Below are 25736 nucleotides of genomic sequence, written 5' to 3' on the forward strand. Positions count from 1 at the left end.
CCCTGGTACTGTGATGTCAAGACAGTGTAGGAGCCGGGGATCACTGCAGGTCCGTCTCTCCACTCGATGTAGCACTGCTCTCCGTGGCAGACGGAGACAAGCATTCATGACTGTCTCCTTGTGTATGGATCAGCATGGGCTGTATTTTTAAGTTAAGGTTTCCTTCCCAGTGGAGGGGACACTCTTGGACAGTGGGGACACTGCTAGCTAGCTGCCTATACACCACCCCACGCCTGCTTTGAGAGACACAGGTTCATATTCGGCTGGGCTGTTCTGTCAGCCAAGCAGCGGGTCAGGACGAGCCCAGTGGAGAGGCCGAGATGGACTGAGCCCAGCTGCATGACCGCCAGAGGCCATTGCTCTGATAAAGACTGCTGATGACCCTGTGGGTGTCAGGGAGTCAGGGCTGGGTTTCTTGAAGGAACTCGCCAGACCTTTCTTCCAAGGCCCCTTGAGTGGATTTGAAATGCCAGCCTTCCCGGGAGCCACCAGGGCGGTGACGATCGACAGTACTGAGGGCACCCTGAGATTTCTACAGTCCACAAAACTGGGCACAGCGCCCGCTTCTGGAAAGTCCACTTGCATGTGTTCTCCTGCTTGTCATGAGAAGCACTGAGGTTGAGGTGGGAGATGCTGGTGAGACAGACAGACAGAGGAAAGGCCAGTCAGGCGGGCATCAAAACCCCGCACAAAGATGCTTCTACAGGACTACTCTTGTTGCTGATTTGGGTGTGTTTTAGGGTGCAAAAGAGACCCCAATCTCAAATATAATATAAAGAGAATGTTTATTAAGTCTTACAGGGTCAAAGACAGGCACATCATTGAGATGAGGGAGGCCGTTAGCATGAGGTCAAAAGGCCATCCCAGGACTGACATCGGGCAGCTAGTTAAATAAGGAACACAGGCCACTGTCTCAGATTCACGATTGGTGGCAGGTCAATACATCAGGGTTACAGGTGGGACTACGCAAGTGGGAACAGGACCCTGACTGGGGCGAGTCCTCTGTGTTTCATAGACGACCTTACGAGGTGGGTCCAGGGCCTCCGACGAAGGCCATCAGGGCGAGGCTTACAGGGAATGACTTGTGCCTCGTGCAACCCCCAGTACTGCCCCAGTACGGTGACCCCCATCAAGGGCATTCCCAGGGAAGCCCTAAGGAGAGAGACTGCCCTCCCTGGGCTGGCCGAGAGGGGGCAGGAAATCTACTTTCCGACATGCTCTGTGTGAGGCCACAGTGACCTGCATCCTTGGTTGATGATCAGGAAGGGTCCAGTGGAGGTTTAATCGGCTTGGGGACCCTGTGCAGGGTCGGGGCTGTCACTGCCACCCACAGCCTTTACCCACCGGGGCGCTCAGAATTTAAGCCCCGATACAGGCAGCTGCAGGTGGCTTGATTCGTGCCACACACACATTTTCTCTTTGTGGACTTTGTTAGATACTGAAAACTGAGACAGGGACATATATATATATTCCCTCCCCCACCAAAAAAAGAAAGGAGAAATAACGGAGGAGTGGAACGGCTCTCCTGTTGATGGGTATCACGTTTGTCTTACTTTACGGACAGTGACGTTCACCATAAACTGCTGCCCACATCCCGGCTGAAACACGGGGAAAGGCTGTGAACAGAGCAGGCCACAGCAGGATAAGCCTGCCGCCCTCGAGACAGTAGACAGACATCAAGTAAAACCGCCCCAGAGCCCACTTTTCCCCATCAGTGGAGCAGACCTTCCGGCGTTGGCCGGCACCCTCCGCAGGCAGCGGGGCAGAAACAACCCGGCCCGGGCCGGGGGGGGAAGGCAAAACCCCCCCCCCCCGGCGGTGAGGTGGCCGAATCTAGAGGGCATCGTGATGTGCGGAGGAATGACCGGCGCAGGGTCTTGTTCACTTGATCCACACCCACAGTGCCAGCAGTTGGGAAAGCAGATGACATCTCACGGGGCAAATCGGGGACATCTCGAAACGGTTCAGGAGCAGAGACGGCTCCAGGGGGACGAAGGTGCCCTGACGGGAACTATGGCCACTTGTGCACACGAAGCTGGCAGAGGGCCGTGGACGAGCGGAAGAAGCAGCAGGTCTGTGTGGAAGAAGTGCCGCCGGAGTGGTCCCTGGAGTCAGGACTGCAGACACGTCAGCAGGGGGACCAGCGCCCGGAGAAGCACGTCCCCTCTGTAGAGTGGAGGGCAGTGACAGAGGAGCACGCCCGGCAAGGTGGACGGCCACGTGGTGCAGCCATCGTGAGGGTGGCCGCTGTGAGTCAGGTCGACTCAATGGCCATGAGGGCTTGTTTTCTGTTTCATGTCTGCTGGCTTTACAGCCCTGGGTGCGCGCGGGCACACACACACATGAAACCAGGAGCCCACACCTGTTAGGGCAGGTGAGGATTGGAGCCCGGCGCTTGGGGAGAGACTTGTGGGCTGGCTGTTGTACCTGATAGTCTACGGAGACAGCAATGACACTCAGTGAATGGCTTTGGAGACCCCAGCCCGTGTAAAGGCAGATGCAGCCGGGCTCTCATCACCGACGCCAAGCTCTGCAGATCAGGAACTCCACTGTGATCCTGTTTGAGCACCGGTGGTGGAGTGGCTACGAGTTCGACTGCTAACCACCAAGTCAGAGGTTCAAATCCACCAGCCTATCTTTGAGAGAACGTTGAGGCTGTCTGCTCCTGTCAAGATGTGTGCACAGCCTTGGCAGGCCCGTGATGGGTTGCTGTGAGCCAGACTTGACGCAATGGCGTCGGATTTGGCAGTCTACGTCATAGACGTCTGAAAAGTTAGAACAATTGGGAGAACGACCAAATGTGACACAAACCACACCACTGAGTCGAAGCGGACGCCCAGTCACCCCGTAGGGCGGGGGAGAGCTGCCCCGTGGCTCCCCAGACTAGCGCCATATGGAAGTAGCATGCCCGTCTTTCTCCCCAGGAGCAGCCGGCGGTCTTGAACTGCTGATGCTATGGTTAGCAACTGGATGCGTCACCGTGGCCACAGACCTCCAGGAGTGAGAAGCACCACACTTGCAGAGCATGACCCGGGGAAGCACTGTGAAATGAGGGGCCGGCGTTGTAAAATACGGTCTTGCCTCGGGAGACTTTGGGCGAGGCCCCTCATGGGGCTTTGTGGTGGCCTGACAGCAGAGAACACTGCCCGTGGCAGCTTGGGGCGATCAAGGTAGCGTGGAAAGCAGGCAGAGCTCTGGAACACTGGGCTGACCCCGACCCCGCTTCCCTCTCCTCTCTGCAGCACCCCGCCACCCCAGCCCTGCAGCCCCTTCCTCGCTGCCAGCCTGGTGTGTGCAGTTCCAGGGCCCGGCACGGCCTGGTTGCTCACGGCGTCCTCTCACCCGAAGCTGCTGCTGACTTGGGACATTCCTATTAATGTGTCCGAACACTGACCCCGGTCGGCTGGTCTATCTGCCCTGAGTGCCTTCCCAGACACATCTTCCCAATGAGTTCCTAACAGACTGCCCGGCACCGCCTGCCCAGCTGGACTTGAGCCTTCCCAAGGCTGCCTGCCCCAGCACCCCCCTTGCTTCTGTGCCCCTGGCCCTAGTGCCAGCTGGAGCTTCTGTGGCAGACTAGGTTGCACCCCAAAAATGTCTGTGGTGGGTCTGCAGGAACCCACAGGCCAGTGTTCTCTACTGTCAGTGAGGCAGCGTTAGCTATGACCTGTGCCGAGCCCGTCGCCTCTGACATATGACGGGAGCAGAGATAGGGGATGGGAGCCCAGAACCTTCCCCCAGAGCCAGCGCCCCGAATCCGACTTTCTGCCTCAAAGGGGGACAAAGAGGAAGGCCCTCCACTCCAGGGGTCGACACCTGACACAGTTCACCTGCCGGGGAAAGAGACTGGTGGGTGATTCTGTCACGGCTGCACTCAGTCACCAAGGCAGAGGCTGCAAGTACGCCCAGAGCTTCCCGACTTCTGGGAAGCGAGTCAAGAGTTGGGGCTTTCAAAGTGCAAGTCTGCACACAAAACAAAACAAAACAAAACAAAATAATTTGTAGTCTGAAGTCAGTTGGCACTTTTCACGATGTGTGCCCCATGGAAACCGCTCAGCATGACGGTCTCGTCCCCTCTGAAGCCGGCCGTGCTCTGCCCGTGCCCAGACCGGACTCCTGTCTGGGGGTGGGCACTGGCCACCTCGCTCAGCCTCCAGCCTGGGGTGCGGCGCTGAGACTGTCCTTTCAGAAGTGAAAATGGCTTCGTGAAAGGACACTATTTGAAGGGGCCCTGGTGACACTGGGCTATCCTGCTACTCACCCCACTGCTCCAGGGGACAGCAGAGTGGCCATCTGCTTCTGTGATAGCCTCAGAAACCCCATGGGGCCAGGTCCCCACTGCTCTCCAGGGTCACGGTGAGCCAGAACCGGCTGACGGCACTAACTCCCACTTCATTTCTGTCCACCATGCTTGGCATCCTTGCAAGTTGGTCTCTCGAACCCTGAAGGAATCCGGCAGCCCCTGTGGTCGGTTGCAAGTCTGCAGGGCTGAGTGTCTCCGCAGAGGTGCTGGGGAGAACGGAGGAGGCCGGCCACTGCTCTCACCACGGTCGCTGCAGGGATACCCCCAGGCAGTCCTTTCTTCTGGGTGGTGCACACGCCGTCCTGCGGTGTGTGGAGATTTAAGAGATGACCAAAATGCAGGCAAAACGGGGAGTTTGCCTGCTGTTCTTACGGATAGCGCCGGCGGTGGCTTCTCCTGCAGCATGCCTGTCTGTGTACCTGGTGTGTGCCAGGCTCTGCTGGGTAGGGGCAGGGCTCGCTAGTTTGGGGACCGTGATTTCATCTCATGGAGTCGATGTTGGCTCATAGCAACCCTGTAGGACAGGGTGGAATTGTCTATGCGAGTTCCTAAGATTAACTCTTTACAGGGATAGAAAGCCCCGTCTTTCTCCTGAGGAGGGACTGGTGGTTTTGAACTGCTGACCTTGCGGTAAGCAGCCCAGCGTGTAACCACCATGCCACCAGGGCTCCTGGGGACAGTGGTATGTGCACAGAAAACAAAAGGCAAAGTGGCCCCTTTAAAGCATTGAAAAGGGTGCTGCTTTGAGGACGAGGGTGTGCCTCACCCAAGTCATGGAGGGGAGGGGCTGCTTGCTGCCTGGTCTCTGAGCTGAAGTCATGCTGGCTGAAAGCCTCTCCCTGCACCTGTCTCATCGGGCGGAGACATTGCAGGCACATCTGGACAGTGGCGCGGGAGATTGGATCGCTTTATGCGACATGAAAGCCCTGCTGTCTGACAGCGTGCAGTGCATTCTCGGGAAATATTGCGTGTTTGACAGCAGGAGCGATTACCCAGAAATCAATAACGAGAGCCTGCTCAAGAGTCTCCTAAGCGCCACACCAAGAGCAATTAGCTCGGATTGATTTACGGTTATTGATTGTGATGAGATAATTACCTCCATGCAGGCCTGTGTTGAACTCTGGTGCCCCAGGGTCCCACCGCACTTACTCTCCCAACGTTACAAAGATGTGGCGTTGTGCTGGCGCAGAGAGATGGAGACGATGCCCCCACTGCGCAGTGCTGCCCGTGGGGCTGGCCGACCCTGACCCTGACCCAGCCCGGGAACTGTTAACAAATCCTGAGGGGAAGGGGGAAAACAGAAACATCTTGGGACCCGTGTGGGCGGGTGATCTTTCCAGGTGCAAAGTGGGCGTGGTGGTCTTGGCCGAGTGGGCATCATGGGCCACAGTGGGCAAGCATCGGAGGCCAGCTGCATCTAGTTGCTCAGCTCAAGGAGACCCCCTGAGCGTGTCAGAGTAGAAGGGGGCTCCACTGGGAAGTAGGTTGCCACGCCTTTCTTCCGCCGCACCTCTAGGGAGACTCCGGCCACCAGCCTTTTGGTGAGCATTCAAGGGTGGGGCCCAAAGTGGATGACCAGGCTGAGTTGGGCATGGCCGGTGGGACCAGGAGACGGGAAGGACACTCGCACCTTGTGATGGCCCCTGTGTCCCTTGGGGTTCTTTGTTGAAACCCCCTTGACCCACAGCCATGGAGTCCCTCCTGACTCATGGCCACCCTCCAGGGCAGGGTGCCACAGCCCCAGGGCTGCCAGTTTCAGAAGCTGAGTGAGCGGCTGGTGGGTTCACAGCCCGGCACTTAGCTGCTGCATCACCAGGCTCCCGGGACTCCTGGGATGTGGGTCTGCCCCTTACAGCTGTGTTTCCCTCTCTGCTTCTGCATGGCCTTCTCTCTCCCGCCTGTCTGTCTTCCATACCTATCTGTCCATCCTTAGGCTCCCTGTAGGTTGGCCTGCAGGGCTGTCCGCCTGGGTGGGGCTCTCAGGGGTAAACGATTGGTCCGGGTTCTCCTTACAGCCGGCTGGGAACTGTTGTCTATCAAGGGCTTTTGGGGGTGTGACGTACCCCAAGGACCATACAGAAGTGCCACTGAGCAGTTAGCCTGCCACATGTGGTCACACATTTCATTAGCTCATCCCATGGTGATGACCAGGAGCCCTGAGGCCTAGTGGTGACACTTTGGGTCACCACAAGGTCAGTAGTTCCAAACCACCAGATACCCTGCAGGAGGAAGACAGGCTTTCTACTTCCGCCAAGCTGTAGCCTCAGAAACCCGCAGGGGCAGCTCTGCTCTGCCCTGTGGGGTCGCTGTGAGCCGGCTTCGGTTCAAGGGCAGTGAGTTTGGTGTGGTGATGGTAGCTGCGATCAATGATTTTGCAGGCCTCATACTCAATGACGGGTGCATTGTCCTTGACTTATGGTGACGTTTAATTAAGCGGCTAGAGAGCCCAGGCCAAAAGGAATGGGGCCCTGCTCAGTCCTGCACCATCCACACCATCAAGTGTGGTGGAATCATGGAGACCCACTGGGTTTTCCTCGACTGACCACCAGGGCTGTCTTCCTAGTCTGGGAGACGGCTACAGAGGCATGCCCATCAGCAGTGGGGCTTGGCGGCCAGTGACACCAGGACCCGAGAGGCTGCAGGGCCAGTCAGAGAGGGTCTCAAGCCCTGGATTGACCGGTTGGTTTGCTGTATGACCATGACCTCTTGCTCTATATCAGGCTGTGGTGGCGAGGCTTGTATTAGGGGCGCAAAACTTGTTAATGCTGGTGAGTGCCCCCCACCTCCGCAGGGCTGCTGGGAAATTTTCCACTCAAGGTCCCTTTTTGCCTGAGGAATTTGCAGCCTGAGCAAGGGCTGCCAGGAGGCCCCGAATGCATGGCGCCTTTGATTTTGAAATATGTTTTTGTCTCTGTGCCGTGTTTAGAAGCCTCTTACTGTAGCTGAAGTTTTCGAGAACCCCCACATTTCAGGAGCTTTGCAGGGGACTCGGTGAAACTGCCCCTGAGGCTGGCGGTTTTTCAGGAAGCCCACTACCCCATCTTTCTCCTGAAGAGCAGCTTGTGGATTCAGACTGCCCAGAGACCTCGCAGTTAGCAGCCTAATGCTTAGCCCACGGCGGTACCAGAGCCCCTAGAACTACACTGTGGTGGTCTGACCCCGTTCTGAGCAGTGTGCCCCTTCAGCATCCCCCCAGGGTCTGGGAGCTGGGAGGCGGGATGGGAACTTTGGGCACAGCGAGCTCGTGCCGGCAGGGAAGGAGGGAAACGGGGTCTGTTCCACTTGACGAGGGGCTCACCGGCCGTGTGAGGGGTGGTGGAGTGGGTGTGTGCTGCTGTCCAGCTCCTGCCCCCACGTGCAGCGCGGAGTAAATGAAGGTACACCCTGGAGCCCGTGGCGGGGAGGAGCAGTGTCCCTGCTGCCCAGAGGGGGCCCTGCGTCTTCCTCCACGCTGGGCTCCAGGGCGGGGGTCAGACACAGGCCACCAGGCTGGGGGGCTGCTCTCTTCATGGAGGACATGGCCAGGGGACAGCCCAGAGAGCTTCCTTTGGCCTCTGCACTAACTCATTCGTCAGGGTGTCCGAGGGGGGGCCCGAGCTGCTTCGGACTTGACAAAGCCAGTGGCACACTCTGGCTTTGGGTAACCCCCAGCCCCCATAAACCCTGCCTGGTAAGCAGGAGAGAGTGTTCCCCTCGTGTCTCTGAGAGGGGCTTAGATGTCACGACTCGTGTCTGTGCGGCCTGGTTAGGTGGAGGGAGCCCCAGTCTCTGGCGCTGGGCATACACCGTTCCTCAGGGCTCTCTGTGCAGTTAGCACCATATGCTCATCCTTACGCGTCTGTCCTGCAGCCTCAGAATGGCCTGCCACCAGCCTGTCACAATCCCTCCTCTGCGTCTGGGACAGACTCTCCATGGCACCAGTCCCACAGTGGCTGTGTGCAGTGCCAGGGCACCTGCTTCTTGTCTGTGCTGAGGTCCACCTCTGCAGTCCAGAACATCCCTCTGAATTCTGACTCCCTTCTCCTGTCTCCGCCCCTCCCTCCCCACCTTCCGCCTGGATTTACCTTCCCTGATGGCCCTGGCTCTGAGACCCGCTGTCTGCATATCCAGGGACCTCCCTCTGCAGCTGGTCGCCTGCCAGTCCCCTGCCTTCCTCACACATGTCAGCCCTGCCATCAGCTGCCGGGCTCCAGACACCTCCGCCTCTCACACACCTGCCTGGCTCCAGGTCCTCCTTGCAGAAGGGGCTGTGCTTGTTCTCCAGCTGGGAGAGTCCCACCCCCAGGTGGGGGTCATCAGCTATGTGAGATGACCCCTGGGGACTGGAGGAAGCCCCCTAGTGGGAAGAGCCCCTGTACTAGGTCATAGGGGAGATGGAGGCCAGAGAGGAAACCAGAGCAGACATGGCACCTCCTCTCCTCGAACCCCAGATGCTCTGGCTGCCCACTCGGCCTCACAGGTCTCAGGTGGAGCTGCGCCCCACAGGGAGGGCCTCCGTCAGCAGGAGCTTGCCATGCCTCTCTGCTGCGGGGCCACAGGGTGGGTTCAAACCAGCAACCTTTGGGTTAGAGGCCAGGAGCCAACTTCTCTGCCCAGGAGCCTCCTCCTTGAATGAGATCTGCAGTGTCTGGGCACATGGAAAGAGTGTGGGGGGGGGAAGGCAGTGCCCCTGCAGGGCGTCTCCTGCCAGGGAACACCGTGGCCCCGTCACCTGGTTGGTGGCTGCAAAGGCAGGACTCAGCATCCCCGAGGTCACCGTGTCCCCCTAAAGGGCACCCCAGTGCTGGCGTTATTTGGCTGCTCACCAGATGCCCTGGTGCAGCCGCTGGGAGAGTGCCCTGTGGGGGTGCTAGCATCTTCTTTTGAGGGGTGGTCTCACTGGGGTGCCCTGTGCTAACCCCTCCCCTTCCTGTCCCCACAGCCTTTCCGCTGTGCCCACTGCCACTACTCCTGCAACATCTCCGGCTCCCTGAAGCGGCACTACAACAGGAAGCACCCCACCGAGGAGTACAGCAACGCGGGCAGTGGCGAGCTCGCGCCTGATGCGCTGGTCCAGCAAGGTGAGAGCCCCCAGCCCCTGACTGCACAGGTCTGACCCGGCCACGCCGTCCCTTGCCCCTCATGATCTCTCACTGTTAAAAATACACTACCTGGAAAATACACAGAAGTCAAAAACAGAAGTTCAAGTAGACCAGTGCACAGGTGACGCCCCCTCACCCTGCCCCAGCAACATTCTCTGTCCGCCTCTCCAGTCTGCGTCGGTCAGCATTCACGGCTCACCTTCCTGGCTTAATGCTGTATGTAGAAGGAGCCTTTGGGCTGCAAGCCGCAAGGTTGGCAGTTCAAACCCACCAGCCGCCCTGCAGGAGAACGGTGAGGCTGCCTGCTCCCCTCCAGCTTTCAGGTCGCGGAGCTCTGAGTGGGAATCAGCTAGAGGCCAGTGGCTTTACTTCACCACTGACGGGGCCGTGTGAGACCACAGGGAGGGACGCACGCCTTGGTGGAGCCGCCGTTTCCTCTTCTTTGCGGTGATGACTCGTGTGATGGGAAACAGGGAGGGGTGAGCTGCCCTGGCTCATCTTCGTTATTTCCTGTGAGCTCATGACTTACGCACCCTGGAAAGAGAAAGGACACATGTAGCACGTTTAATTGACGAGCAGTCGAAAACCCCTAGTCTCATCGCCGGGGAAATGTCTCACTCCTCCCATCCGTTATCACACCGGGTCGCTTGAGAGGGCTCAGCCTGGGTGTGGTTGTGTTTACAGCTGCTCTTTGGCACAAGTAAGAAACGTGATTGCTGCCACCAGTGGCCTGGCTGCTGCCTGGCCCCTGGACCTGTCACCGTTTGAGGCCAGTGCATGTTTTAGTGCAGACATGTGAGAACTTAGACCCAGCTGCAGCGGGGAGCCTGGCCGGCCTCAGCTGCCACCAGCTGCATCTGAATGTACAGCAAACGGACTGACCGTTGCCGTCAGCATGCTCCGTGCACGACAGGCCTGGTGTCCAGAAATAGAGGAGCAGCAGAAAAGCCCAGGGTCACTTTAAAGCCATCCATCCAGGGCAACAGTGTGGGTGCTGGGCGGTGGTGCAGCGGGGAGGAGGCTGCTGGCCCCAGGCTGTGCCCACCTGGGCACGGTCTCTCGCGTGTCCTGACGGCTGCCTTCAGCACAGCCACCGCGGAGCTGCTGGAGGACTGCGCAGCGTGTCCTGAGCGGCAAGGACAGGAGACAGAGGTTGAAGCCTCTGGCGGCACTGTTGCAAGATGCCACGGGCAAAATAAGGACTGGTGCAGGACGCGGCCAAAGAAGAGGGCAGGGGCGGAGAGTCGCTGTGCACAGAGCATGGGTGGGCGGCTAGCCGTTTCAGGAGGTAGCTCTGATCAAGAACCATGAGACGGAGGGGAGAAATCCAATCTGCACACTGTCAAAAACCAAAGCAAGCCCATTGACAACGAGTTGATTCTGACTGCTGGCCACCCTGTAGGACAGAGTAGAACTGTCCCGAGGGTCTTCTGAGACCACCATCTTCATGGAAGCAGGGGCCACACCTCCAGTCGAGGAGCTGGTCACTTCAAACCACTGACCTTTGAGTAGCAGCCAAGTATTTAACTACTTCATATCCAAGCTCCCCAGCGAAAGACAAGACTCCAGGGGTTGGCGGGACGCCCACTGAGACGTGTCAGCACACAGGGAACAGTGAAAGTGCTCCGGGAGGTGGGTTGACGCGGTGGCTGCAAACACGGACGCACACACAGCAGGGCTGTGAGGATGGCGCCGGCCAGGTAGGGTTCATTCATTTGTACGTAAGCTCTCTGTCAGTTGGATCCAACTTGACAGCACTTACTGGCGGGAGCCAGATAGCGTAGTAATTACGAGTTGGGCTTGCTAACTGCAAGGTTAGCATTTCAAAACCACCAGCGGCTCCACAGGAGAAGAAACGAGGCTTTCTATTCCTGCAAAGAGTTCCAGTCTCGGGAACCCACAGGGGCAGTTTACCCTGTCCTGTAGGGTCACTGTGAGTCAGAATTGATGACATGACGCAGTGAGTTCGAATCACCGCAGCACCACCCTAACAGGACTATCACAAGTGGATGGCTTTCACAAACAGAAATGTTCCCCCTCACCGTGTAAGAGGTGGTGCTGGCTCTGGGACAAAGGTTGTCTTTCCTTGCCATCTCTGGAGGGAGACCTTTGTTTCCTTTCGGCATCTGCGGGTCTGGTGCCCCTGTGTGTTGGCCTCCGTCTCCCCCTGGGTCTAGGAGGCTCTCAGCACAGGGTCCCCAGGCCCACAGGAGGCCTTCTGGTCCGCCTCTTCCCCCTTGGAGGTAGTTGCTGCTGGCAGGTGTTGCCCAGTCAATTCCACCTCATAGCGACCCAGGATGAAGCTCAGCACATGCTCGTAACTGCTGGTTTGAGCCCATTACCACAGCTGTCTGCAGTCCTTCTTGTTGCAGGCCTGTGTCCCTCCTGCTGACCTCTTCTGCTTCCCCAAGCTTGCTTGTCTCTCCAAGGGCGAGTCTCACCATCCTTGCTTCTGAGGGGCACTCTGGCTGTGCTTTCCTCCCGGCAGTGCTCCCTACTTTCCCTGTCCCGCGCCCGCACCAGTGTGCAGCTCAGCCTCCTACCCTGCGGTGCAACACCCCATCGGAACTCCTGTGACATAGGATCAGGGCTGGGACCTGAGTTAGGGGTGCGGCATCCGACCCCAACCCTTAAAACCCATGGACTGATCCTGTCAGATCACTTCATAACTCTAGACACGGCCCTATTACAACACTGCATAGACACCCAACCATTGAGCACCAGGGCCCAGCCAGGCCCACACACATATCGGGGGGACAGAGTTCCCTTGCTGACAATGCCTTAGGCCCTGGGCCTGCACACCAGTGCTCATGGTGGGGGTTGGGGGTTCCAGCGAGAGAAGCCAAGTCCCTGGCCTCCAGGACCACTGCACTCCTGCTTTTGCCATGCGCCCCCTGCCCCCAAACAAAAAGCCCCTGAGACCTCCAGACCCATTGGTTCATGAGCCCAGAGCCACCGGGCGAGCAGTGAGCGGGTTTACTCAGGCGTCCTTACCCTCCGGCTTCTGACCAGCATGAAATGTCTGCTCACCGTGGGTGTTGGAAAAGGGGTAGGGGGTCTGACGGATGAGCCCCCCCCTTCTCTGTGCTTTCAGACTTTCATCGCTGTCTCAACAAATGGTCTGAGGGTGAACTTGTGCACGCTCTCTGTGTGCACCTCCTTCCTAAGGGTGTCTGAAGTCACTTGCACACCCGCTGTGGGTGTGAAATCACTCAATGTCCTGGCTGAGTCCTGGTGTTTCATTGACTGCTCGTTGTGGGGAGCATCTTGGGGTGTCCCCAGTGCCCCGCCGCCACCAAGTCCATCTCCACTCACGTTCCCCTGCGGGCGGAGTAGAACTGCCCCCCCGCACACTTGCCAGGCTGCCACGTAAGGGGAGTCGGCTGCTTAACCAAGGCTCCACCTGGGCTCCTGCCCACTGCCCAGCTGGTGCCAGTTCACAGGGCTGGCTCCTCTGTGGGGCTTCCAGGTGGCGTCTGCTGGAACAGACGGCCTTGGCTTTCCCTGTGGGACAGTGGGCCTTGCAGGGAGCAGCCCCGGCTCCCAAGACGCGTCTGAAAAACCCACATTGTTGCCATCAAGTCGGTTTAGAGGTGTGTGTGTGTGTGTATGTGTGTGAGGGGACTTCAGAAAGTTCATGGAAAAACAAGAGGAAGAAAATGGAATTCTTCCAGGAATTCTTTGAAGCCCCTTCGTGTCTATGTATGCATATGTATGTGCAGCACATACATATGCAAAGGGAGACGGTATTCACGTCACGGTTCTTCAGGGCCTTGTGCCCGCTCGGTGCACAGTGTCCGTCTGGAAGCTGGCTGGGAGTTGACACAGCTTCACGCCTCGGAAGCTCAAAGCTCCTGCCGTTTCAGTGTCTGGGAGAGGGCAGGGGTGATGAGACCAGCTTACGTCACGGGGCTGGCAACACCTCTTGTTTGGTGGCTGCGAGGGTTCCTCTCCTTTTGATAAATTCCCAGCAGCCCTCCTCATCCTCGCCTGATTTGGCTGTCCCTGCTCAGCCCCTCTGCCCAGCTCTGGGTCCTGGTCCAGGTGTCCTTTCCAAGATTAGAGCATTAGCAGTTTCTCTTTCATAGAAAACTCAGGCCCAGGAATTTAAGGAAGTGGCTTTGGGTCACACGAGCAGGTGGCAGCCCGGGTCTCATAACCCCAACCTTTCCCGCCCACACCCCCAGCCCTGTCCCATCCTGGGACTTTCGTTTTTGGAAGGGAAATTGCGTTCTCAGTCACATCAACTACAGAGGAGGCACATGCAAGGTACTCTCCCCCTCAGCCCCGCCCCCCCCTGCAAAACAAACAAACCCAGAAAAAACTCTGCGCAGAGCTTTTGTAGTACACCTGTTTCCTGCCAGGTGAGCATCTCTAGAAACCCGCTCTGAGTCAGAGCACCCAGTGGCTTCACCTGGGAAGGTTCTCTCTGGTCACAGTGAATTTTTTCATAAAAGCAGTTTTGCTCGAGCCTTGATTTTTGTACTGGCCGATTTAAGAGAACAGTGGGTGCAGCTGTGAATTTTGTTTCCTGCTCAGGAAAAATACCGCAGAAACTGTTGTGACGTTGAACACAGCTTACAAGGACAGCGCTATGGGAAAACTCAAGTGTACGAGTGGTTTTCTCGTTTCCAAAACGGTCAACTGTCGATGGATGACAAACCTCGTTCTGGACGTTTGTCAACTTCCCTAACAGATGAAAATGTCGACAAAATTTGTGCACTTGTTTTGAAGACCGATGACAGAATATTAAAGAGATGGGGAAATTATCTGGACTATCACGGTTCAGTGAATTTTAACGGAAGATTTTGGAATAAGTAGGGTCGCTGTGAAATTTATGCCTTGAGTTCTGACTGACCAGGAAAAAGAGTGTTCAGGGGAAACATGCTGTGCTTTGAAAGAACAGCTCCAAAGTGACCCAGACTTTTCCAAGGTCATTACTGGTGATGAGACATGGTGCTAGTCTTATGACCCGAAAGCAAACATCAGTCAAGTCAGTGGAAGACACCCAAAACAGCTCATCAAGCGAATCACTGAACAAGATGATGCTCACCTGTGTTTTGATGCGAGGGGAGAGTGCATTTGGAGTTCGTTCCACCAGGTTAGACTTATTGATCAAGCTTTCATTTAGAGGTTTGGAAAAGATTGCATAACAGTGTGCAACAAAAAAGGCCCAATTTGTGGCAGATGGGGGACAGGCTTTGCCACCATGAAAAGGCACCTGCTCACGCAACCATCTCATGCTCCAGTTTTTGGCAAAAGCTCTCTTACCCCATGCACCTGACTCACCTGACCTCACTCCTTGTGATTTCTTTCTGTTTCCTCGAGTGCAGAGGGACATGAAAGGACAGCGATTTGACGATGTAGAAGATGATGTAGAAAGAAAAAAATGAGGAGGAGCTGTCATCCATTCAAACAGATGGGTTTGGAAAATGTTTCCAAGAATGAAATAGCAGATTTAACAAATGCATTAAGGATAATGGAGAGTACTTTGAAGGCGATACCATTGCTTTGTGAAAAAATTTAAATATACAGCTTTGATGAAAAAAGATTCCGGTTTTTATTGGAGTATCCCCTTGTATGTCCATGCCTGATGCTCCTCCCCTGGGACATACTGCATTCCCTGAATCACAAAGATGCCCAGACCCAGTTTTGAACTTGTTCCTGGAAGTGGGTCTTTTGCCTGGTTGGACTCCCAATTGGGTGTCCCCCGCCGTGTTCAGTGGATGTAAAGCTAGGATGCCCTCTGTCCACCTGCCCTGTCCACCTCCAACGAGGGGTGGACTGAAAGAGAAAGTCATTTCGCTGAGATGTCAGTTAACAGGTGTGGCTCAACATTTCTGTCCCGAGTACATATTTCCCCATGTTGTTCTTTAATTAAAGCTACCGTGGCAGAGGCCGGAGGTGTAATTAATGTGGTGGCATTATCGTAAGTCATTTTAATTTAAGCATCATCTAAGGAATCTTCCTTCTTGAAATTTGTTTCCATTAGGGAGTGTCTGAGAAGGAATCTGTCATCTCATTCTGAAGGGCTGAGCGGAGCCCAGGAGCCCTGCTGCCACTCACAGCAGCATCGCCTGGCAGGGAGAGCATGTCCCTCCACACTTCCCCGGAAGAGAGGGAGGGGCAGCCAGGAGGTTAGGAAGGATGATCCCACGAAAAGGCATCAAGCCCAGATGATGGGTGAGGAGTGAGAAAAGGCTGAAAATGAAGGTTATTCTCTAGGCGAGAACAAGCACATTTTCTGTTGCTTTTGGGGGGCTGGGTGCTGGTGGTGGTGGGGTTCCATAAAATACACATTCTGCCTTTCCCATTGAATCTCCTGGAACCTCAGACTGCCTCTGTCGTCAGACTTGCTGTCGAGCTGGGTCTGCTTGGTTCCCATGCCCCTCAAACCACAGCCAGCCTTACTGGGAGTCAAGCGGGGCACGTAGATCACAGCTGGACAGACGAGGCACCCCGGTTACAGGCGCCTACTCCACAGGGACCCCACTGCAAGGGGGCCCGGTTCAGGAGTTGGGCTCAGTGTGACTGCGTCAGGGGGATGTTTCCATTGAACAGTGTCTGGTTTTTATCTAATTTGTCAAGACGATCCTGAACAGGTGCGAGATCCCTCCACTGGGCCACCAGCCCTGCTCACTGGGCAGTCATGAGTATGGCAGGCAGGATGTGACCCACCCCCAGCTCGGGCTCCTCATGCTGCCAAGAACCAGCCTGTAGGCATCTACTCAGGGCAGGTGTGCGTTGGTTGGAGGGAGGGCCCCACCTGTGTGGACATCCCTGGGGGGACAAACCTGAGTCTGTGGGCTGAGGCAGGGCCAGGAGTCTGCCCACGGGCTGGGGATGGTGTCAGGTCACCCAGCCAGCCAGGTAAGCACAGGCTGACTTGTGCATACTGACTTGAGCATTTCACCCCATCAGAGATTCCACCTCCAGGTCTGGCTGGCACCCCTCTCCCCCAGCCCCACAGCCCCTTCCAACGGAATCTGAGTCAGGGTCCCTGCCAGGGACGGAGTGGCCAAGAAGCAGGGAGGCACGGCTGGGGTGTGCTTCCTTGCTACCCTGTCTCACTTCTTGCACGTGGCGGGGCCCATGTGCAGCGAAGGCATCCATTCACCGCCACGTCCGCTCGCTCACTGCGGTGAGGAAGCAAACACAAGCCCGCCTGGCTTCCTGGTTTCTGGAGTTGTCTGCCCATCAGGAAGACTAGGTTGTGCTGGGAGATGTGGTCAGTGTTGCCATCAAATGCACACAGTTTGGCCTAGACCAGAGCAGGGCTTTGGTCCTGCACCCCAGCTGTCCGTCATCCCCTCTGTCCCATGCGGAGCCTCCATCCAGAAAAAGCAGTCTTGCCCGGGTCATCGGGTTCCACCAAGATGCACAGCTTCATGCCTGGTCTGGGCACAAGGGGGCCAGGACCTGGGAGGTTGTGGCCCAGGTACCTTTCACTACAGTCAGGGTACTTGCCAAGGATGGGAACAGTGGCTCAGGACCAGGAAGGTTGCCTTGCGTGGGGGCTGGCTCACCAGCAGATAGCAGCAGCCACGGCATGGACTTCAGGTGGAGGAGCCCTGGGCTGGAGCCCTGGGAGTGGGGAAGAGGGGCTAGGACCTACTCTGGCCCCACCATGGAAGTGGTGGTGGGAGTGGCCTGGCCTGCCCCTGACCCGGGCCTGGCTGGGGGAAGCAGCCTCCTGGTGGGTGGGTGAAGGAGGGACTGTCCTGAGCTTCGCCAAGGGCGAGGATGGGGCGGTGTGGACCCTCTGCGGTGAAGCCGGTGGAAGGCATGCTGCCTGTGGGTTCTGGGGCCCGGTGCGGAGAGTGACGATGGCTCCGTGTTGTGGAAGAGAAAGTGCAAAGCTGAGTCAGGGGCAGAGAGCATGCCTCTGGGAGCGTGCAGGGAGGAGGGGGGCCTGTCACTCTGCAGACCTGTAACGTCCAGACAAGCACAGCGACAGGGGTGCTGGCGAAGGCCCTCCTGACCCGGGCGCAGGTCACCTGGTCTCTAGGATCAACCTGGGCCTCCTGAAGCAGAGGTTTGCTCCGAAAGACACATCGGCTCAAAGTGGCTTTTCTCCGGTCCTGATTTGGTATATTTTAGAAAGACAGCCTTTGAGTGGATCTCCCATTTTAAATTTTATTATTTTAACCTGGAGTTTTACATTTTTTTTTATTAAAGCCTCTGACCACTTCCGAGAACATGTGCAAATGGAATCCCTTCAATAACTAATGGCATTTCAGGATGTGAGCTGCTGCTTATGTTGTTGTTTGCTGGGAAACCCATGGGCGGGGGCGGATCTGTGGGCCACTGTGTTAGTATCTATTGTGACGGAGTCTGAGATTCCGGGGCTCAGCCTGAAGTGCTTGGGGACCAAGGAGATTGTGAACAGCAACCATTGTTGCTGATGCTTCAATTCTTGGTGCTTCCCCCCAAATATTTGTTACTTAACAACGGGAACAATGAAAGAAATATTCAAGGCATTTATCCACCTGGCCAAGGGAATTGGCTTTCTCATCTTAAATCTCTCTGGCACTTAAAATATCAAGCACATATTAAAGTCTATCCAAATGCTTAGCAATAAAGAAACCACAAAACCAACCCTGTAGTGCAGCACACATGCTGTTGTTACTCTGTTGAGATGCTAAGGTACGTCTTAGTGCCAGTACTCTAGAGAAGCGAAACCAGTGATCTATACAGAAAGAGAAATTTACAACAAGAATATGTTTCACACAATGTGGAAGTGGGTGAGTTCATTCCGGTTCAAGTCCATGGGTAAGGTGTGTTAAGCTGGGGGCTTGTCCTGATTCCCGTAGCTTCAAGAGCTGGTGAACCAGGAGGCAGGAAGCCAACCAGGAGGCAGGAAGATGAGGCAGGAACACCACAGGCTGGCGGGTCCAGGGACGAATGAATGGATCCAAAGTCAGCAGTTTGAGCTTGTGGCTGCAGAAGCCAATGAAGCTAAGGTTGGCAGGTCAGATGGCAGGCTGCTGAGCACGCCCAGCATTGGCCGGCGGTTTGTGGGCCATTGGTTCATATTCATAAGAACCAGGGTCTGTGCAGGATTCAGACCAGCAAGAAGCAACCCAGCCCACCACATGGTCACTTATAGGTGAATAGGTCACACCCCAGGGAAACGGCCGTGGAGCTGTGACTTGAGGGAGGGGGTTTCTTCTGCCCAAATCTCAGAAGAGCTGCACGGCTGCTCTCAGCTGATCCCACTGAGGCACCATTGTACTCTGTTAGGTCACATCATGGGGGGGCTACTAGGCCTTTCTGCTAAGCCACTGAGAAGCGTGGCCCAGCTAGGTTGGCACAAGGTGCCAGTCGCCCAGCAAGTTTGAGTTGACCCCAAGTGTTGGAGACCAAAGAACGCATCTCAGGGTTTTGGGGCACCTGTGTGAAGGAGGGTTGGGTTTCTCTGGGGTCCGAGTGGGTCTCCTGGAGGAGCATGTGTGGTTGGTCTGGTGGGTCTGGGCAGAGGAAACCCTGGGTTCCCGTGTGGAGCAGCTGCATGAGGGCTGTGGGTTCCTGTGTGGGAAGCGTGCCTCAGGTTGGCGGAGGAAACGACCTTGGGTTTCTGTGTGGTCGGTACCAGTGGGTCTGGACGGAGGAGGAAACCCTGGGCTCGCGTGTGGCTTGAACACATTTTCTGCCTCTTGTCCCCAGGTGGTTTGAAATGTCCCGTCTGCAGCTTTGTGTATGGGACCAAGTGGGAGTTCAACAGGCACCTGAAGAACAAACACGCGCTGAAGCTGGTGGAGAACGAAGGGGACCCCACGTGGGAGGTAATGCTTTAAAGCGGGCCTTCGGTCTGGGCTCGAAACATTCGCCTGGGAGAACGAGCTCGGGGAGTCACTAGGAAAACCAGGGGAGGATGGCAGTGGGAGGACAGCCCTCCCGAGGATTCAAGCCTGTGATGAGACCTCCGTCCCCAAAGCCGTGTGGTGTTGGCAGGCAAACACGCAGTTCAACGTCGAGTTGACCCAGTCTCATCTGCCGTGTAGGGCAGGATGAAGAGGACCTTGTAAGTTGGGCACTGTGAGCTGGGACTGACTTGACTGCGACAGCTCTCGCCTGGTTTTGTGACTTATGGTCCACTCTCACCAAAAAGACTCAATCAAGTGGCCTAAAATAGTGAGATAACCTAAGAAAAGACAGTTTGCTCTGTTTCGTAATCTACATGAGGCAAAATATCCAGAGCCAGAGATCTCGATGCAAACAGCGCTACCATGCTTATCCTCGAGTAAAGAAGAGGGCGCTCATCCACAAGTTAAGACTATGGACATTTTTTCCAAATGGTAATTAAAAATCCAGGTTCATTAAGGGGAAATATTTTTAAAAAATGGACTGTGAACAATTAGAAACCACTTATGCAAGGTCCAGAGGCAGATGACAATGTCGGCAGTCGAAGGCAAAGGCTGAGTGCTCTTACAGAATGAAAGGCTCTTAAGGAGTGACATAAAGGTCAGCAACCACCAGAAAGACAGGCAGGAAATAAGAAAGGTTCATGGCACCGTACGGGCAAATCACTGTGAATCCGTGCAGATGGAAACACGGTCAGCCTCACACATAGTAAAAGCAACTCGAATTAAAACTAGACAGAGATGGGCTCGCACACCCATTGGTTGGCAAGGATCCAAAAGTTGGAGTGGTCTCTGTTGACAAATCTTAAAGGGGTAGGGGAGGCAGTAGGGGGAGATAAGCTCTCATACACTGCTGGAGGGACTGCAGAAGGTACCAGCCCCATGGAGAGGAGGGAGCTCATTCCCATCTAGCAAGAGAGTGATCCAAGACTCCATTGTACTTAGATCCATAATCCACAATCATAGAAGCAGCCATCAGGAAATCAGACCATGCATGGCATTGGGCAAATCTGCCTCACGAGACCCCGTGAAAGTGTTAAAGACCACAGATGTCACCCGAGGACTAAGGTGCACCTGCCCCCAGCCATGGTAGTTCAGTCCTCCTCATATGCCTGTGAAAACTGGACAGTGACTGAGGACGACCCAAGAAGGTCTGATGCATCTGGATTACAAGTTGGGTAAGCAGATTGACAGTACCATGGGCTGCCAGCAAACAAGTCTGTCTCGGAAGAGGTACAGCCAAGAGTGTTCCTTAGAAGCAGGCATGGTGAGACTTCATCACGTGTACTTTGGGCATGTTATCAGGAGAGAGACAGCCCCGGGAAAGGGATATTGGGCTTAGTCAAGCAGAGGGTCATCCATAAAAGAGGAAGATCCTTAACAATATCGGTTGACGTCATGGCCGCAGCAATGGGCTCAAACGATCGCAACATTGTAAGGGTGCTGCAGGAGCAGGCAGTGTTGCCATCTGTTGCCCATCGGGTTGCTCTGCCTTGTAACTGGCTCCACAGAAGCTAATGAACAACAGCAGCAAAACAACAACAGCATTTCTTCAGCCAAACAACCCCCAGGGAGTGTTCCTGATGTTGTACTGGATCATAAGAAAGTGTGCCCGGCCAGGGCTGGCAGCCACCCGATGCCCGCCCACAGGAGACCGGAGTTTTACATGTTGGTGCATGCACAGTGGACAATCACACAGCTGAGAAAGGGAGAAAAGGATAAGCCCTACGTCATCCTTGGGGGTGGGCTCCGGGGAGTACTGTGCAGTGGAACACGTGAGGTGAAGACAGTGGGCATGCTGTTCGTAGTTAAAAACGCGGAACAGTAGATGAAAGGGGAACATGCGTGCCAAATGGCTCACCCATGTTTCCATGAACGGCAGTCCCACTGAAGGGGCCAAGGAGAAAGGGGCTGACTGAGTCATTTTGGGAACTAGTGCTTCCACCCAGGGCTCTCAGGCGAACGACAAAGAGGACTGTGCATAAGCACCGCGATGGCAGTAAGGTGCCTGTAGGTTAAGAATGCTGAAGCTGCTTCCTGTGTGCACTGGGACTGAGCTCATCAGTACCTACAGTGTGCATAATGGGAGCCAGGTTTCTCATTGTTAGAGAGAGTTTACAAATAAGGAAAGAGGGAGTGCTGGAATGAAGTGTGTGTGCGTGCGTGTGTGTGGACTCATTTTGTCATCTATATCAAGGGTCTTGGAAAAGTGCATGGAAAATTTCACTGTTTTTAACTCTAATTTTCCATGCATTTTTTAAAGCCCCCTCCCCTCATAGGCACCTAGAGACAGATAGGTACAGAAATAATGATAGGCATATGTGTATACTGAGTTGCTGAGATTTGTAACCCATAGAGGGATTAGCATACACACATGTGCTCCCCTCGCCGTTTGTGATGAGGAAGAAGCAGATTGCATATTGGGCTTCCAACAAGCAGGCTGGGGCTGAAACCCACTAGATGATCCACAGGAGAACGCCTGCTCCCCTAAAGCTGCAGCCTCTGAAACCCTTAGGGATCACGTGGACTCTGTCCATGAGGGTTGAGATGAGTCAGAGTTGACTCACTGGTAGTGGGTGGGTTGCCAACGAGCACATTGAGAACCCCGATCTTGGTTTCTAATAACATCATCCAATAAAAGGAACTTTGAAAGGTGGCTGGTTGCAGGACACTAATCAACGGAATTCCAGAAGAACATACAAGGTTAGCCTGGGGTATCTTTTGGTACTAAAATGTGCTAACAGATCCCCACCACCACCACCACCACACACACACACGTCATAGGAATACAAGATACAACCCAAGAGAACTCCCATTGGCTAGAGCCAGAGTAACAAACAAGACAGTAAAGACTGACAGCATTAGATTAGGATGGTGCAGGGGTTAAGCCCTCAGCTGCCAACCCCAAAGGCCAGTGGTTTGACCCTCCCTAGAAACCCCCTGGGAGAAGGCCTTTCTGCTTCCACAAAGATGCTCGCCCAGGAAACCCTTGGGCAGTTCATTTCTGCTGTGTTGTGTAGGGCCACCATGAGTCAGAATTGACCCGAGATACCACACAACAAAATTAGATCATAACCCATGAAATGAAATAAATACCCAAGAGTCCACACCAGTGTGAAGAAAGGACAACTCTTCCCCAGGAAGAACCCTGATGGACAAATGTGGAAAGGATATGGGGACTGAAAAATCACCATTAGGGTACCATCATTGCGCATTCACGACCCAGGAGTGAAAGCTAAGGAAAGCAGGCCAGCTTAGAAAGAGAAACAGAATATTTGCATAGCCTCAAAGTCTCTCTCTCCCCAAGCATTTATTGACCACTAAGGGAAAAACAGCGGAAGACCCTCACCTTAGTCAGGTGGTCCAGGTGAACATCCTCAGGAATGAAGCTCCTTTTGTGGACCCAGCATCACGTGAAGAGTAGGGCACTTCATCTCCACGCCAGACGTCACAGCCACCCTCCCCTGCAGGCCACCATGAGAAAACATCTGGCACCCACAGGAGGTTCATTCTCCCTTCTCACAAGACCGGGTTGTGAAAGACAGGGATTCTCAGCCCTGTGTAATTTTCCTCCCCCACTGTGTGGTCAGATACAAAGTGAGTTGCCCCAGGGGTGTGCCCTACAGCCAGTCTATGTGCATGTTTTGGCTAAGCTCTCCCTCCTTGGATCCTGCATCCAGCTCATCATCTCCTGAGCACCAGCTCATGGGACCCGAGCCAGCAGCCTGCTGCCTGAGCTGCAGAGTTTGGGCTCATCAGCCCCTGCAACTGTGTGAGTCAGGAGAAGCCTCCAGCCCAACACCTGACCCAGGGATCTGAGACTTACCAGGCTCCACAAGTGCTCAAGTCATTTCCTTGAACTCTCTCTAACGAGAGCATGTGTGTATGCAAACACATATACCAGGAGGCTTCAAAAAGTTCTTGGAGAAATTCCATGGCTTTTTTCCATTGCTTTTTGAAACCCCTTCATGTATCTATGTACATATAGGTGCATAGATGCATGCATATATATAGGTATATCTGCAGGTGATATAAACACATACATATGCACACATTTGCACATATGTAGATGTTTTTGCTTCTCTGTTGAACCCAGCCTAAGCCATATGGTGACCAATTGTAACAAGGGGTCCTGACTTAGGTCCTGGCACAGAAAAGGGGTCCTAGTGAGACACCTGGCTGCACCTGGAGGAAGTCTGGCACTTAGGTTCATTGTTTCAGTGGTAGTTAAGATGTTAGCTTTAGGAGAAGTTGAGAGAATTGATGAACATGCTATGCTAGCTTTAAACGTTTCCTATAAATTTAGAATCATTTCAAAATAAAACAGTTTTGAAAAAACAAAATCCCCCCCTTGCCCGCGCACCCCCCCCTCCCCCCAGTTGCTGTGGTGGCCACTCCAGCATGGAAGCTCCGTGCATGTGGTTCGGGGCAGGACTGCACCCACAGGACATCTCGTGGCTGGCAAGTTAGGAAGCAGGGGCCAGCTCTTTATTCTGCGGTGCCTCTGGCCAGATCTGAACTCTCAACCTTCAGTCAGTACAAAACAAGCCAAACAATCCATTGAGTGGATTCTGACTCACTGGCAGCCCTCTATGGGATTTCCAGGAATGGAAGGATTTACGGGAGCAGATATCCTCAGCTTTCTCCCAAGGAGTTGCTGGTGGCTGTGAACTGCTGCCCTTACTGGGGCTAGCAGCACAGCCCCTCACTCACAGTGCCCCTGGGCTCTTTGGCTAGTCGTCAGACACTGGGGGGTGGTGAGGTGCATCAATGAAACAAAACATGTTGAAATCCATGGATTTACAAGGATACTTGGGAAAAACACCAACTCTCTAGTCAGCTTTGTAGGATTGCAGGCAATCCACCTTTTGCTCTGAGTTGGTAAGTAAAGGCCAGGAATCAAGCAATGACTCTCCCTTTCCCAAGCAAACCATTCCGGGGGCAAGCAGATCCTGGATGAGGACAGGATGCCCGTCATAGGCGTATTTCAGGGCACAGCGCAGGATTGGAAGACTGCCGTGTTACAGTGTACTAATGATGTGATGAGGAAGAAAGGCCTGGAGATCCTCCCATGCATATCAGCCCCATTGTAAGCCCCGTGGGCCACAGTGGTCCAGTCTGGGACCATCGCGGGGATGGCGCAGGCGTGGGCAGTGTTGCTGTGTGGCTAGAGCCAGCCATGATGTCAGGGGAAGAGCAGGGCTCTCAGTTACCTGAGCACATCACAGAAGGAGTAACAGCTACTCACTCTGTGTCTTCTGGGAGCTCAGGTGGCATCGGGGCTCTGAGTGGGGTTGCTAGCCAAAAGGTCAGCCTTTCTAAATCACCAGCTACTCCGAGGGAGAAAGGTGAGGCTTCCTATTCCCATAAAGACTTACAGTCCTGGAAGCCCACAGGATCAGGTCTCCACCTGTCCTAGGGGACCTGTGTCAGAATCAATGGCAGTGCGATAGCTGTATCTTCTAATGGAAGTACCTGATAGAAGCAGGAAGCACCCTCACTAAAAAGCAAACCAGACCCCGCCCGAGCTTCTGTCCGTGAACCACACTGACTCACAGGGACACAGAGGGGCGAGCAGCAGGCAGAATGACCCCATGGCAGCCAAGCCCAGGCTGAGGGGGATGGTGTGTGGCCACAGCCAACAAGTGAATGACAAGGGAGATGTCAGCGATGGGTGGAGAAGCAGTGGATTAGAGGCGTCTTGTGCAGCACAGCTAGCAGTCTGACGGGTGCACCTTATTTAGATTTTATTAGAGTGAAGAAGCAGCTGGGAGATGTGATCCTTGGAGAAATCCAAGCACTTCCTCTATGCACGATCATGTGGAGGAGGCGTGGAGGGTTTTCCTAGTGGCAGGGCCATTGCGGTTATATTCGGAAACATTTACCATTGGACTGGCAGGGGCTCTGGGTTTCTATTCTCAGAATCACCCATGGGCAGGGGGCAGATTGTGAATCAAAGGCTAACTAACGCCACCATCTGGTCCCCAGTGAGCTCTTAACACATGGCGGCTGGTATGCTGGTCACTGAAGACGTCATCAACGTCACATCCACATCTGGAGTGCAGCCAGGAACCCGCCATGTCTCAAGTTCTTACTGCCCACTTTTGCTTTTGCTCCAAGAAAGATGGGAAAAGCTTGTGTTGGTCCAAACACTAAAAACCTTAAATTCCCACTACCATGAAGTGATTCCGCCTCACAGTGACCTTATAGGGCCAGGCAGAATCTCCCTGTGCCTTTCTGAGACTGTAGTTCTATGGGAGTAGACAGCCTCACCTTTCTCCCTTGGAGAGACTTGGTAGTTTCAAAGGGCTGACCTTGCAGTTGGCAGCACAACACCCAAGCACTGTGCCAGCAGGGTTCCTGTGCTGGTTACTGTGTTAGACTGGGTTGACTAGAGAAACAAATCCAGGGACACTCATGTGTCTAAGAAAGAGCTTTATGTCAAAGAGCATTTGAATATTGAGAAAACATCCCAGCCCAGTCTAGATC

General features: G+C 54.8%; 1 protein-coding gene across 1 annotated transcript in view; it reads left to right on the top strand.

The window, feature by feature from the left end:
- Positions 1-25736, top strand: part of ZFAT (zinc finger and AT-hook domain containing) — a 104055-nt gene that overhangs the window by 71696 nt on the left and 6623 nt on the right. Inside the window, exons 13-15 of the mRNA XM_045286964.1 lie at positions 2036-2249; positions 9225-9363; positions 19051-19169. Coding sequence (XP_045142899.1) covers positions 2036-2249; positions 9225-9363; positions 19051-19169 — 472 coding nt within the window. The remainder of the gene's footprint in view (positions 1-2035; positions 2250-9224; positions 9364-19050; positions 19170-25736) is intronic.

The sequence above is a fragment of the Echinops telfairi genome, unplaced genomic scaffold, assembly GCF_000313985.2.
Source record: "Echinops telfairi isolate 266 unplaced genomic scaffold, ASM31398v2 ScPeMD7_1;HRSCAF=3_0, whole genome shotgun sequence".
NCBI classification, from domain to species: domain Eukaryota; kingdom Metazoa; phylum Chordata; class Mammalia; order Afrosoricida; family Tenrecidae; genus Echinops; species Echinops telfairi.